The following is a 13,135-nucleotide window of genomic DNA, read 5'->3' as shown; positions in this document are numbered from 1 at the left end:
AGTGGGATTTCTAATTGTTCTGGATATGGTTTATGGATATTTTACACTCTGCTCTTAACGAGAGGCTGAGAGGCATGGTGAAATGAACATAGGATTGAAGTCACACAGAACTGTCTTTATCCCGGAACGGCTGCCCTTAGCCACATTGGATAGTTAACTTACAGCTCTTTGAGCTTTCCCTTATGAGGCTATTTCTGATATCTACTTAATACCTAAATGCTTAATAAGTGGTGAGTATTGTTTATATTTTTTTCCTTCAACAATGAGTGTTTAAGTTGCAGCTCAGTCTAGATAATTAACTCAATCTAGATAGCCACCTGGCAGAGTTTTTCGTTTGTTTGTTTTCTAGGAGTAAGTTCCAGTAATGCTGGAGTGTTTGTATATGGGTTTCACTGTAACTTATTATTTATTTTTTTGGCCACCCCAGAGCCACTCAATGTGCCAGACATTTTTGGCTCCTTTTTGAGCACGACTCCCACTTATATTTAGCCGACCAGCTTGAGAGATTGCTGCCAGCACACAGTAGTGCTGGAATGTTGTGTTTAGGGTTCCTTGAGGAATGTGGACCTGGCTCACCACTTAAGTTTGCATAATGATTTATAAGTGATGCTCAGAAAACCACCTGTGTTGACTTCAGCAGAAACTAGTGGCAGAAATGTACAGGGCTGTTGCTCTTTAGGAGACCTCAGAGTTGGCCAGGAATCAGATGCCACTTTTTAAAGTTAGCCAACTGATCCTTTGGAATGCAAAGAGCAATGTCAAGTATTTTGTGAAAGGCCATGAAGGAAATAAAAGTCTGATCTCTACTTTGACTCTCTACTGAATCTGCCTGACAACAGGCTCCTCTTGGCAGGGCAAGAAGTCACTGGGCCAGCTGGTTGGTTTATTACCTTGTACCTCAACTACCATATCTCTTCTTACTTCTGTTGCTTTCATATTCCCATATGATTCATTGACCGTTTCCTTCCCTTTGCATTCCCTTCACGTGGCCTCTCTACCTCCTCGTTCCCAGTAAATAACTGATGGGAGATTTATTTATTTATTTATTTATTTCTTGCCTGAATCAGATTCAGATGAAGAATTGATTGAGCCCTAGAGTCTGAATTAGTAGTGGACATGGCTAGGGATCAGAGTCACTGCTGTGCCCTTATTATTTTGTAGAAGACTCAGAATTTCAGAAACGATATTTGGTTGTGATGTAAAAATTTATCTTATAATATAATAGCTTAAAGGTTAGTAAAATAAAACTGAGCTAATGTACTCAAGGGGGCTAATAAATGACTGAGAAACAGATTCATATTTTCATATTTGGATTTATTAAATTCAAAGAAATTAGTTTACAGTTGTAATTACAAGTGCTTGAATGGGCCAATTAGGCAACTGCTTTGATCAAGTTCATAACATTCCATTTGAAGACAGCTTCTCATGTTGTCTAACAATTTAGGCTATTATGAAGATTCTTACCAGCATGTTTTGTACCCTAGGCAGGCAGTGGAAATTTTTTTTACGAGCAGATCACTCGTGGTTCTGTATTCATCAGCTTTCTTAAGCATCTACATGGATGTCTAATTTTCTTTTCTTTTTTTCTTTTTTTTAAAATATATTTTATTAATTTTCTACAGAGAGGAAGGGAGAGAGATAGAGAGCTAGAAACGTCGATGAGAGAGTAACATCGACCAGCTGCCTCTCGCACATCCCCCACCAGGGACGTGCCCACAACCAAGGCACATGCCCCCAACTGGAACCGAACCCGGGACCTCACAGTCTGCAGACCAACGCTCTACCACTGAGCCAAACCGGTTTCGGCTGGATGTCTAATTTTCATCTCCAACTTACACGAACAAAATCAGAACTCATTTATAATCCCAAATCTATTCCTCTGGCTATGATCTTACTGGCCATTTAGTTGTTCAGATTCTTTCCAATCCTAGGTTTCTTTTTTTAACTCCTCTTGTTATTACTTTCTTCACATCTTATCTGATGTTTAGTCTTGTAAGTTCCATGTCCACAATATATTCTAAGTCTGACCACTTCCTCCATCTGTCTTGGTATCTTCCTGGTGCCTAGATAACTATAATAGCCACCTTATTGGTCTCCCTACTTTCTCTCTCATCTCCCTTTATTAATTTTCTACAAAGTGACCACAGTGAGCTTTTAAAATATAAATCAAACAGTTTTACTATCCTCATTAATGTCTTTATTGGCATTACAGTATCCCAAAAATAATACCTACACTCCTTAAATAATGCATAAACTTTTAAATGCCTACCTTTGCCTTTCTTCCTAAATGAATCTCCTACCTTTCTTTCCATAATTGGCATTCATCAGTCAAAACTTCTTTCTTTAACCCGAATATACAGAGTTTGTTTCTGCATCAGTGTATTTATACTTTTTGTTCCATTTTCCTGGAAATGTTCTTCAACTAGATCTCAGCTCAAGAGTTACCTACCTGGACTATTTCTTGACCAGTCTAGTCTTGTGTCATTTGTGGACAATTATTTTCCATAGAAAATCAAACATGGAAGTTTATTTATTTTTGTCCAAATGCACTTAATTATTAAGAAAATCTTAGTTGTCACTGCAATGCCATTTTTGTGTGATATATTTGTTGTCAATTGAAAATTTATATTACCGAGAGAGAAAACATTTTTTTAGCAAAGCAATGGGATAAGAAGACTTCCAAATTTGAGCTATGGTTACAGGAATTGAAACTCTGGTGAGCACATAATTCACCATCTGGATATGCTTGAATGCAATCAGGTGGAGATTTGCAATGCCATGACTTACAGGGGCAGATTGGTGGCTACCTATTAAAGACAGCAAAGTGGAGTAGATAAGAGTGAAGATTCTGGAGCAAAGGTTTCTGTGTTCCAATCCTGGTTCTACAACTTATTAGCTAGGAGAACATGGACAAATCACAACCTCACTATGTCTATATTTCCTAATATGTAAAATGAAAATGGTTGTACCTAACTCACATAATTATTAGAGGATTAATTCAGTTACTGTAGAAAGTTTTTAGAATGATACCTGGTACAAAATGTCAGATATTTTTTATGAGGTCCTTCCATAGAAGATGTGAAAATGAACCAAAATGGATGATGTTCATTTTAGAATACCCATGGATAGAAAAGATTCAATTCCTCCCATTCATTACCAACACCCACACACTAAAAAGGGGTGAAGACAACAAGTCCTATTGCTCTTTAGGAAGATAGAAAGGGCTATCAGAAGAGCAAGCATATGTCAGAGGAGAGACAATTTTAAAATTCTGAAGATCTGAAATATTTATGGGATCAGACATGAAAGGGCTCCTGGTGTTCAGATTTGGGACAATTAAGCACCCCCCCCTCCCAATAATGCTGATAATATACACATTTAATTTTTTAAAGTTATAAATCCATAGTGATAGGTGCATGAGAGGGGAGAAAAAAGGGAGAGGGGGAAGGAGGGAGAGCTTATTATTTTACAAGTCAATGGCAGCTAATTAAAAAGAAATGATAGAATTAGAAAAATAAATGTGCAGCTCTCAGTGTAGTAACTGAATCAAGCAATGATCATTATTGAATACTGTGAGGAAAATGGGATATTTGATTGGATCAAAGAATCACCCCCACAAGTAACTTTTCATTACCAACTAGCTGCTGATATCTTAACCAAGTGCTCAAAAATGAATATTACCCACAGCCAGGCAACCTGACATCCTGTACCTCTTGATTTGAAGCAATAAGTACACAATTCCTTCACTTATGCAGTGGAGTTCTCTATAGTATTTATGCCCAAAACATTTATCCTGTAGGTAACAGGAAGAAAGAGGAAATTTTAGACTGTGGTCGATTATACAATACAAATGGCCTATACTCTTCGAAAACACACACACCACAAGTCAATGGTTGCGACGTCTATTCTACACTGAGGGACTAAGGAGAGCGAACAACCAAACACAGTGCATGAAACTTAATTAGCTCTTAAATTTGAAAAGAAAAAAAAACAACTATATAAAATATTTTGGGAGCAATGAGAAAATTTGAAAGGGTGATATACTAGGTGATATTTAGGTCTGCAAGTTGTGCCTATATATGGGAATGTCTCTGTTCTTCAGAGATGCCTGCTGAGGTATTAGATACAGTGTCATAATGTCTGTAAATTCCTTTCAAAAGTTAAAAAAAAAAAGGTGTGTATGTATAGATGTGTCTGTGTATATATGTGATGAAGCATATATTGCAAAAAAAAATGACAGATATACGGATGCACTGTACAATTATTTCACATTTGATGCATATTAAAATATTAAAATAAAACAAAAATCAGCAGCTTCTTACCTGTTGCAATCCTTGCCCCTGCCAGTCTGGCTCGTATTAAGCCGTGTCGCTCTTTGAGGCGAAGAATCCGAACTTTTGGAAACTGAGACATGTATTTATCCAAATTATCTTTTAAGTAATCTATATCAGAGTGTGAGAGTAGAAAAGACATCACTTAACTAGATCTGGATAATACCAAAAGTAGTGCCTTTTTAGTGATAAACTCCAAAAACTATGATATTTAAAAATTACATTTTTTTTCAATTATAGTTGACATACCATATTTATTAGTTTCAGGTGTGAAACATAATGATTAAACATTTATATAGCTTATGAAATGATCACCCCAATAAGTCTAGTACCCACCTGACACCATACATAGTTATTATAATATTATTGACTATATTCCCTGTACTGTACTTTACATCCCTATAACTAATTTTATAAGCGGTAATTTGTACTTCTTAATCCCTTCATATTTTCCACCAATCCCTACAATCCCCTTCCCACCTGGTAATCATCAATTTGCTTGCTGGATCTATGAGTTTATTTATGTATTGTTTGCTCATTTATTTTATTTTTTAGAATTCACATATAAGTAAAATCATATGGTGATTGTCTTTCTCCTTCTGACTTATTCCACTTAGCATAATACCCTGTAGGTCCATCCATTTTATTTCATTGGCAATTATTTTATTTTCTGATGTCATTTTTTGGGATGAATTTTTATCTGGGTTCAATACTCAACTCTCTTCTTTTTCCAACTGTTTTTTCTTAAATCTCAAGTCCTTCTTCTCTGTGTTGCCAAATTACACACAGGAGAGATCACCTTTTCTGAGTATTAGTAAGTACAGGGGCAAATTTACCTAGAAATAAATTAAAGTTGTACCATCCGCTCTCCTCCCCCAACCCCCTTAACAAAATCCCCTTCTAAGGCCCAGGGAAAAGGCTAAGCATTGTATGCAAACTAAAAAATTTGCAAAAGAAAGATATTGCAACTGTAATTGTTTAAGAACACTGTTACTTCCTGCTGTGACATCACCCTCCATCACACCTACCATGTCTTGTTGGATGGCAGCTAAAGGAGTGTGTGTGTGTGTGTGTGTGTGATATTTTATGAGGTATTTTGATGTGCCTTGTGATCACTTCTCTGTGCAATTAACATTCTCAAGAAGGACTGGCTTTAGGAATACTTCTGCTGCTCACTTTCTTACTCACTTTGTGTTGTTTTTCTTAAAAAGACTCCATAGAAGCTTCAGGTCCCACAAAATCTGGACACGCCATTCCTAAAGAGACTGTTATCTGTTTAGTAACTACATACTCTTTCTGTGTACACTTTCTTAAAGTTTTCAACTAGTTTTCCTTAAGCACCGCCTAGCTTCAGGAGCTCCGTGTGATTCTGGTGGGAAACTCTGAGGCTGAGAAAATTGGCTGTCATTGTGGTCACGAACAAGGCTAATCTGCTCTATTAAGGTTTGCCATCTCTGCTATTTTCAAAGCTTTTTGGAAGTTGGCTGCCTTTTGGGAATTTATAACATGGCAGTCATGGGACGTCTGGTAGTCATGGGACCACTTACACACAAATTATTTGACAATCCAAAGAAAGAGTCTTTTCTGTAATAAACAAAACAAACGTAAAGCCTTACAGTGGTGGATTCTGCTTCTGAACTTTGTTAAAACCTTATCTCTATGGTCCCATTGGCAATTTATCTTCTTAACACTTAATTGAAAATATATGTTTTACTCTTGAGGAAGAAGCCATAGGCCTTCCATTACCTTGTTTCCCACAGAGTCTAACTCAAACTCTATTTATAGAAAAGGCACCCCATTAATTGTGAGGTGTTTGCTTATTAGATACCATAAAAAAGTGTTTGTGCAATTGAGAGAACATCTTCAGATTTCATAGTACCCGTCTCCAAGAGGCTAAAGTTAGAAAGTCACTCCTCTGTGGCAGAGAAGTTACAGTGGAAAGGAAGTTTGGGCAAGCTAACTGGACAGGGCTCCAGATAGTTGTTAGGAACGATGATTTGGCATTTGTAAAATGTATATGCTTTATCGGATTACCCAGTAATTTTGCCATACATCCAAACTGCAATTGTTTTATATCAAACTTTGATTTTTTTTCAGGATCAGTTTTCTTACCTTTGGAGCTACAGTCATCCACCAGCAGAATCTCCTTGATGAGATGCGGAGGAGAGCGATTGAGGACACTGTGAACAGACCTCAGGAGAGTGGACCACACCTCATCCACAAAGCACATGATGACACTGGTGGTTGGGAGATTATTGTGAACCAGCTGCTTTGCACACCTGGGCCAGAATACATGCTGAGAATAAGCAAGGTGCATAAATAGAATAACAAGACCCACAGGATGAATTTAAGAGTTAAAAAGTATGCCGAAACCGGTTTGGCTCAGTGGATAGAGTGTCGGTCTGCTGACTGAAAGGTCCCAGGTTCGATTCCGGTCAAGGCATGTACATTGGTTCCGGGCACATCCCCGGTAGGGAGTGTACAGGAGGCAGCTGGTCGACGTTTCTCTCTCATAGACGTTTCTAGCTCTCTATCCCTCTCCTTTCCTCTCTGTGGAAAATCAATAAAATATATTTTTAAAAAGTATGATTGTGTGTGTACATTATCTATCTATCTATCTATCTATCTATCTATCTATCTATCTTCTATATCTATCCATCTATATATATCAAAGAGGATTCTGTTGTGTGCTTTTTCTTAGGGAGGTGCATAAACAAAATAAAAGAGCAAAGGAAGAATAGCCACTAACAGGAGTTGGTGTAAAAGAACTAACAATGGGAGACACGAGAACTTCCAGTGGAGGCATCAGGCTATAGTGGGAAGGACATGGGCTTTGCAGATGGTTAGACACTATTTTGAATCCAACCACCAATATTTCTAAGGTCTTTATTCACTGATACCTTACTTAATCTCTCTGTGCCTCAGTTCCTCATCTGTGAGATGAAGTAATGGTTCTTATTGAACCGAATTATACAGCCTAGTGAGGATGTTCATAAAATGCCCAGCACAGTTCTTGGCAAAGAAATCCACCAAATGGGAGTATTTTGTTATCCTAATTAGATTATTTACCATGGGAAAACATTCAGAATTATATAGTGCTACCAGGTAGTTTATGATGGTCCTTCCAAATGGCCTTCTGCCAAGTGCCAAATAAAATATATTTTTCCACTCTGTGAGTAAATGTATTAATACCAAATTTTATATACACACACACAAACACAAAGATACAGTGAGTGGCCAGATTATTATGATCTCTGAATGCATAATAATATGGCCACTCAGTGTATTTGTATCTCAAATTGGTACCAAAAGTATTTTAGACTTTTGCTGGAGATCAACCACCTATTTGCCCTGAGCTTTCTATCAGCCAGTGCAAAGGGGGAAACTGATCAGGTGCATGATTTATAATGTCTTTGATAGCAAATAAATGAGGTACTCAAAGAGAAGTATACTGAGTGGCCAGATTATTATGCATTTTAGAGATCATAATAATCTGGCCACTCAGTGTATATAGTGTTCCCAAAAAATGCATACACACTTTAACAGCTAATAACTCAATTTTGAAAAGGAAATGTATTTTAATTAACACTGCTATATATATATATATATACACATATACACACATTGTTGGGACTATACACACACACACACTAGGGTCCTGGTGCATGAAATTCGTGCACTGGGTGGGTGGGGGTCCCCTCAGCCCAGACTACCCCCTCTCACATACTGGGAGCCCTCAGGGGATGTCCTATCAAAGTCTGGCCTCCCTTTGTGGAAGATGACCAGGCTGATCAGGGAAAGGCACCAGCCCCATCACCCCACTGCTGTAGCCATTGTCAGTCACTGCATCCACCAAGGTGTTTTCATCAACACAGACTCTGGTCCCTTCACCAGGAAAAAATGACAACTTCCTTTAGGCATTTTCAAGATGTGTCTTTCATAGGATATGACTTTTCTTTCTCTCTCTCTCTCTCTCTCTCTCTCTCTCTCTCTCTCTCTCTCTCTCTCTCTTTCTCTCTTTCTCTCTCTCTCTCTCCTTTTTTTCTTCCTTTCTTCCTCACCTGAAGGTATGTTTCCATTGATTTTTAGAGAATGTGGAAGAGAAAGGGAAAGATAGAAACATCAAAGTGAGATGTACACTTGATTGATTGGTTGCCTCCTGCATGAGCCCTGACCTGGGCCCCAGCTAGGGAGGAGCCTGCAACTAAGGTACATGCCCTTGATCAGAATCTAACCCAGATCTTTCTCTTGGTAAACCTAGGCCTTATCCACTGAGCCAAACTGCCTAGGGAAGGTTATGTCATTTCTTAGCCCTCCAGCAGTGGACCTTCTTTTTTTTCTCCAGGAGTATGGTGGAAAAACCCTAGATCACCTTTTTTGACTCTTATACCCAAGTTACTAAGAATATTACCAGTGGTATACAGGGAGCTTAGCCAATGAGTGGTCAGAAAAGGTGTTTCCTCTGTAGTTTACACCTATCTCGTCCGATTTCCAGCTCTGCCCCTGCTAAGGCCTAAAGCCTCCAGCCCTGGGCAGGGGACCCCCAGCTCGCTCTGACAACCTGCAAGGGACCCCAGCTGGCTCTGATCACCCAGCTCTGACCCTGGCCAAGGCCACAAGCCTCTGGCTGAGGCTTGGCTTTGGGAAGGGACCCCCCAGCTGGCTCCAATGGACAGACTCTCAGCCAAGACCAGCAAGGGCAGGCAGAAAGCTTGGCTTCCTCCATTGCAGAGGAAACCTAAGTCTCCCTCTTGCTCTCCATGACCATAGCCATCTTGATTGGGTTTATTTGTATATTAGCTCCTGATTGGCTGGTGGATGTGGCTGGTGGGCATGGCTTGTGGGTTTAGCAGAGGTATGGTCAATTTGCATATTACTCTTTTATTATATAGTATATTTATAAACATATATGTATATATACATACACATTATATATATATAAACATTAAACTCTTCAGCTTATCTTTCTATTTGGGGGTTTCTTGCTGAGACCCTCTCTGCTAAAGATTAACCATAGTTGAAATCATTTTGCTGGCATAAAAATGGGAGGAAGGCTACAGTGGGTGTTGGTATTCAGGTAGGTCGCAATTGGTTTTGGTTTTCTCCCACGTTTTGCACTACATACTGCCTCACTGCTGGTATTTTTCCATCTTCTGCCTAGGTTGCTATTCAGGGATGGTGCCCAGTGGAACCTCACAAAGAGTATTTGCCATCTTTTAACACAGCAGTTAGCAATGCAATATTTAAATTATGATCATCATAAGTAGGTACTATAGGCACTCTACATTATTTCAATTTAAACATCAAACCAACAGCATATCTTTCTTTTTTTATAGATGAATAATTGAAATCATGGGGAGATTAGTCCATGAATATACTGTTAGTAAAGGGCAGTTGGGACTCAAGTTCTGGTCTAAGTCTGGCTCCAGAAATAAACATTCAGGAAGTCTTAACAACACTAGAACAAAAGCAGCTGGCAGTAGATGGGTATTTTATGGGAACAGGACCTTCTGCCAGATAACATAGGTCATAAATAAGAAGTAGACACACATCACATTTGCATAGCATTGTACAATCAGTCCATAGTTAAATTCGATTTTTATAACAACTTCTTGAGAATTATATTCTTCTTCAAATGGAGCAAACTGAAGCCCAAGAAATTAAATCATTTACCCAACATTATTCACCTAGAAAACATGTACAGTGGACTCTTGAACAACACAGGGTTTGGGAGCACCAGTCCCAGTGCAGTGGAAAATCCATATGTAACTTTGACTCTACAATCTGCCCTTCACAGCCATGATTCAACCAACCATGGTCCCAAAACAGTATTTCCTCTCTGTGGCAAGGAATTTATGGAGGTGAGTTGGCAGTTGGGAATCCAAAAATTCTGTTTTCCATCCTGGGTTGGCTGAATCTAAAGATGTGAAACCCAAGGATATGAGGGCAGATTGTATTTACCAAAAAAGGAAAACATTCAAGCAAACAAAAATTGATGTGTAAGTGGGCCCATGCAGTTCAAACCTATCTTGTTTAAGGGTCAACTGTATCCTTTTTTTTGAAGAGAGATGACACATCTGTTATTTCCTTGGATGGGTGAGTACCCGCTCTACCTGTCAACAGAAGGTTGGTTTACTTTGAATTAACAGAATTATTAAACTAAGGGAATATCTTCTTTATTTTTTTTTAACTACAAAAAAATAATAAACTACATTTGAATCTTCTTTGAAATTACACATTGAAGATCATGAAAGTGTTAAATTGGTGACATCAAATTCTAAATCCTACTGTTAAAATTTAGAGTTCTGCCAGGACCGGTTTGGCTCAATGGATAGAACATCGGCTTGGGGACTGAAGGGTCCCGGGTTCGATTCCGGTCAAGGGCATGTACCTTGGTTGCGGGCATATCCCCGGTAGGAGGTGTGCAAGAGGCAGCTGATCGATGCCTCTCTCTCATCGATGTTTCTAACTTTCTATCTCTCTCCCTTCCTCTCTGTACAAAATCAATAAAAATATATTTTTTAAAAAAATTTAGAGTTCTAGTACAGCTGGCATGGCTCAGTGGTTGAGAGTCAACCTATGAACTTGGAGGTCACAGTTCAATTCCCAGTCAGGTCATATGCCAGGGTTGTGGGCTCAATCCCCAGTGTGGGGCAGGCAGGAGGCAGCCCATTGATGATTCTCTTTCATCACTGATGTTTCTATCTCTCCCTTCCTCTCTGTAATCAATACATTTTTTTTAAAAGTTAGAATTCTAATATTATTATTTATAATTCAATTCTAGATAAAAATATTAGAAAATAGGGAGAAAAATATGATGGATTTCTAAACATTATATATAAGATTATAGCATTTGATTGCATCATTACTAGTAATTCCAGTAATTGAAATATAACTTTGATACTAGACAAACTTTAAACTTTGAAATTTTTTCACAAAGCAATGTGACAGTCTAATAATCAAAATCTCTGGTGATGACCATCAAAGATGAGAGGTAATAGGAATCAAGTTCCCCAAGGAAGAAATGGGTTGGGCTAGATTATAATGAATTTAGAGTAAAAGGTTGATGAAGGAGTTGAGATTATTTTGTAGACAATTTTGGGAGGAAACCTAGAAAGAAAAGGGATAGGGTAACTAGGTGCGTGTAGGGCAAATTTGTCATCTCTGTTCCATTTCCTTTTCCTGAGTAGAAAGACACAGATCATATTTATGGGCTTCAGGGAAGGTATAAATTGAATTGACAGTTGAAAGGATCAGTGACTTATGTGAATTTTGGTGGAGCGAGGTCTCTCTCCTTGTATTAATCAGACTTACTGTGGCACTGACTCAATTGTCAAGTCTTGCCTCCTTGAGTTACTCTCCTTTTCTGTCCCATGAGATACTATACACTCCTAGTTTTCACCCCTTCAGTTTCCTTCTTAGTTTTTCCCTCTTTTTACTCTCTAAACAGATGATTCTCATAGGTGGGTCCTGGTATTTGTGTCTTCTGTGTACAATGCTACTGTATGATCTCATCCATTTCTACAGCTTTAAATATTATCTTCTAAGTTTATATTCTGGCCAGATTGGTCTCTGAATTCCAGACTCATCTATCCAACCAACTACTTAACTTCACCTCTGAATGTCTCACTGGCATCCTACACATAAGTTTTTAAATAGAAATCTTCATTTCACCCTACCTCACCCAACCAGTTCCTCTGCATTTTCACCCACCTTTAGCTACAAATATGAATGTTAATTCTAGATTTACTCTCTTTCTGCCAGTAAAATCTTTCATTAACTTCTGCCTGTTATATTGCCAAAATATATCTCAGCTCTACATTTAGCCTCCTGTTACCCCTTCTTCTTGAGTTTCCATCATTTTTCTTTGGGGTCATTTCTGAAGTCTCCTAATTGGACTCGCTAATTCCACTTTTCACCACATCCACACTAATCTCCTATTTAAAATCTTTCAATGATTTCTATGGGATAAAATAGAAAAAGAATCCAAAATTCTTACTGTAACCTACAGGACCCAATATAGTATGACTTCTGGCTATCTCTCCAACTGCTTGTGAGTTATTCCACTAGCACATCACACTGCCCATGGCCACATTGACTTTCTTTTAGTTCCTTAAATAATGTGAAACTCCAAGTTGACCCTCCCTATGCCTTCATGGCTGGCTTCTGTTCATTTAGGTCTTAGCTGAAGTATTGCCTCCAAAGAGAAGCCTTCTTTAACTACTCAAACGAAACTAGCCACCCTCCCTTTATTCTCTCTCCAGTCATCGGTATACCTGCAGGAGCATTAATTTACTTACTTTACTCTCTTATCTTCTGCATCTAGAATTTCCTGAGGGCAGGGCAAGTATTCCTTGCTTACTACAGTGCCACAAGATTCTAGCATTGTTGTACATAATAATTATTTGATAATTATGGATAGAATGGATGGTTGAAGGAATGGAGTTGAAATGGAACTGAAATCACAAGTTTAAATGATGGAAATAGGTATTTCCTTTGAGATAGGAAAAAATGATGATAATATATAATAATTTATGTATCAGGGATGATAAATTTTTAAAAAATTGGAGTTCATAAAGGAGGAAAGGTTAGTTGTTCATGCAATAGGGTAGAAACTTGAGGAGAATAGAGAATATTTTGGATAGACTATGAGCAATAGGAGATAGTAACTACACCCATAAACACACACACACACACACACACACACACACACAGGGGCCTTAAACACTTTCCTGAATTTGGACATCACAAAATTTTAATCAAAATACAAGTGTGGTTTGCTTTACTGGTGTCTGGCAGCCTAG

General features: G+C 38.3%; 1 protein-coding gene across 1 annotated transcript in view; it reads right to left on the bottom strand.

The window, feature by feature from the left end:
- Positions 1–13,135, bottom strand: part of GALNT5 (polypeptide N-acetylgalactosaminyltransferase 5) — a 45,337-nt gene that overhangs the window by 19,390 nt on the left and 12,812 nt on the right. The window contains exons 2-3 of the mRNA XM_084891459.1: positions 6,444–6,610; positions 4,323–4,442 (exon numbers count right to left, since the gene is read on the bottom strand). Coding sequence (XP_084747585.1) covers positions 4,323–4,442; positions 6,444–6,610 — 287 coding nt within the window. The remainder of the gene's footprint in view (positions 1–4,322; positions 4,443–6,443; positions 6,611–13,135) is intronic.

This window comes from Pipistrellus hanaki (genome assembly GCF_964339955.1).
Source record: "Pipistrellus hanaki genome assembly, chromosome: 8".
In the NCBI taxonomy this organism is placed as follows: domain Eukaryota; kingdom Metazoa; phylum Chordata; class Mammalia; order Chiroptera; family Vespertilionidae; genus Pipistrellus; species Pipistrellus hanaki.
Note: the sequence above shows the minus strand (reverse complement) of the source record. Positions and strands in the feature narration are given on the sequence as shown.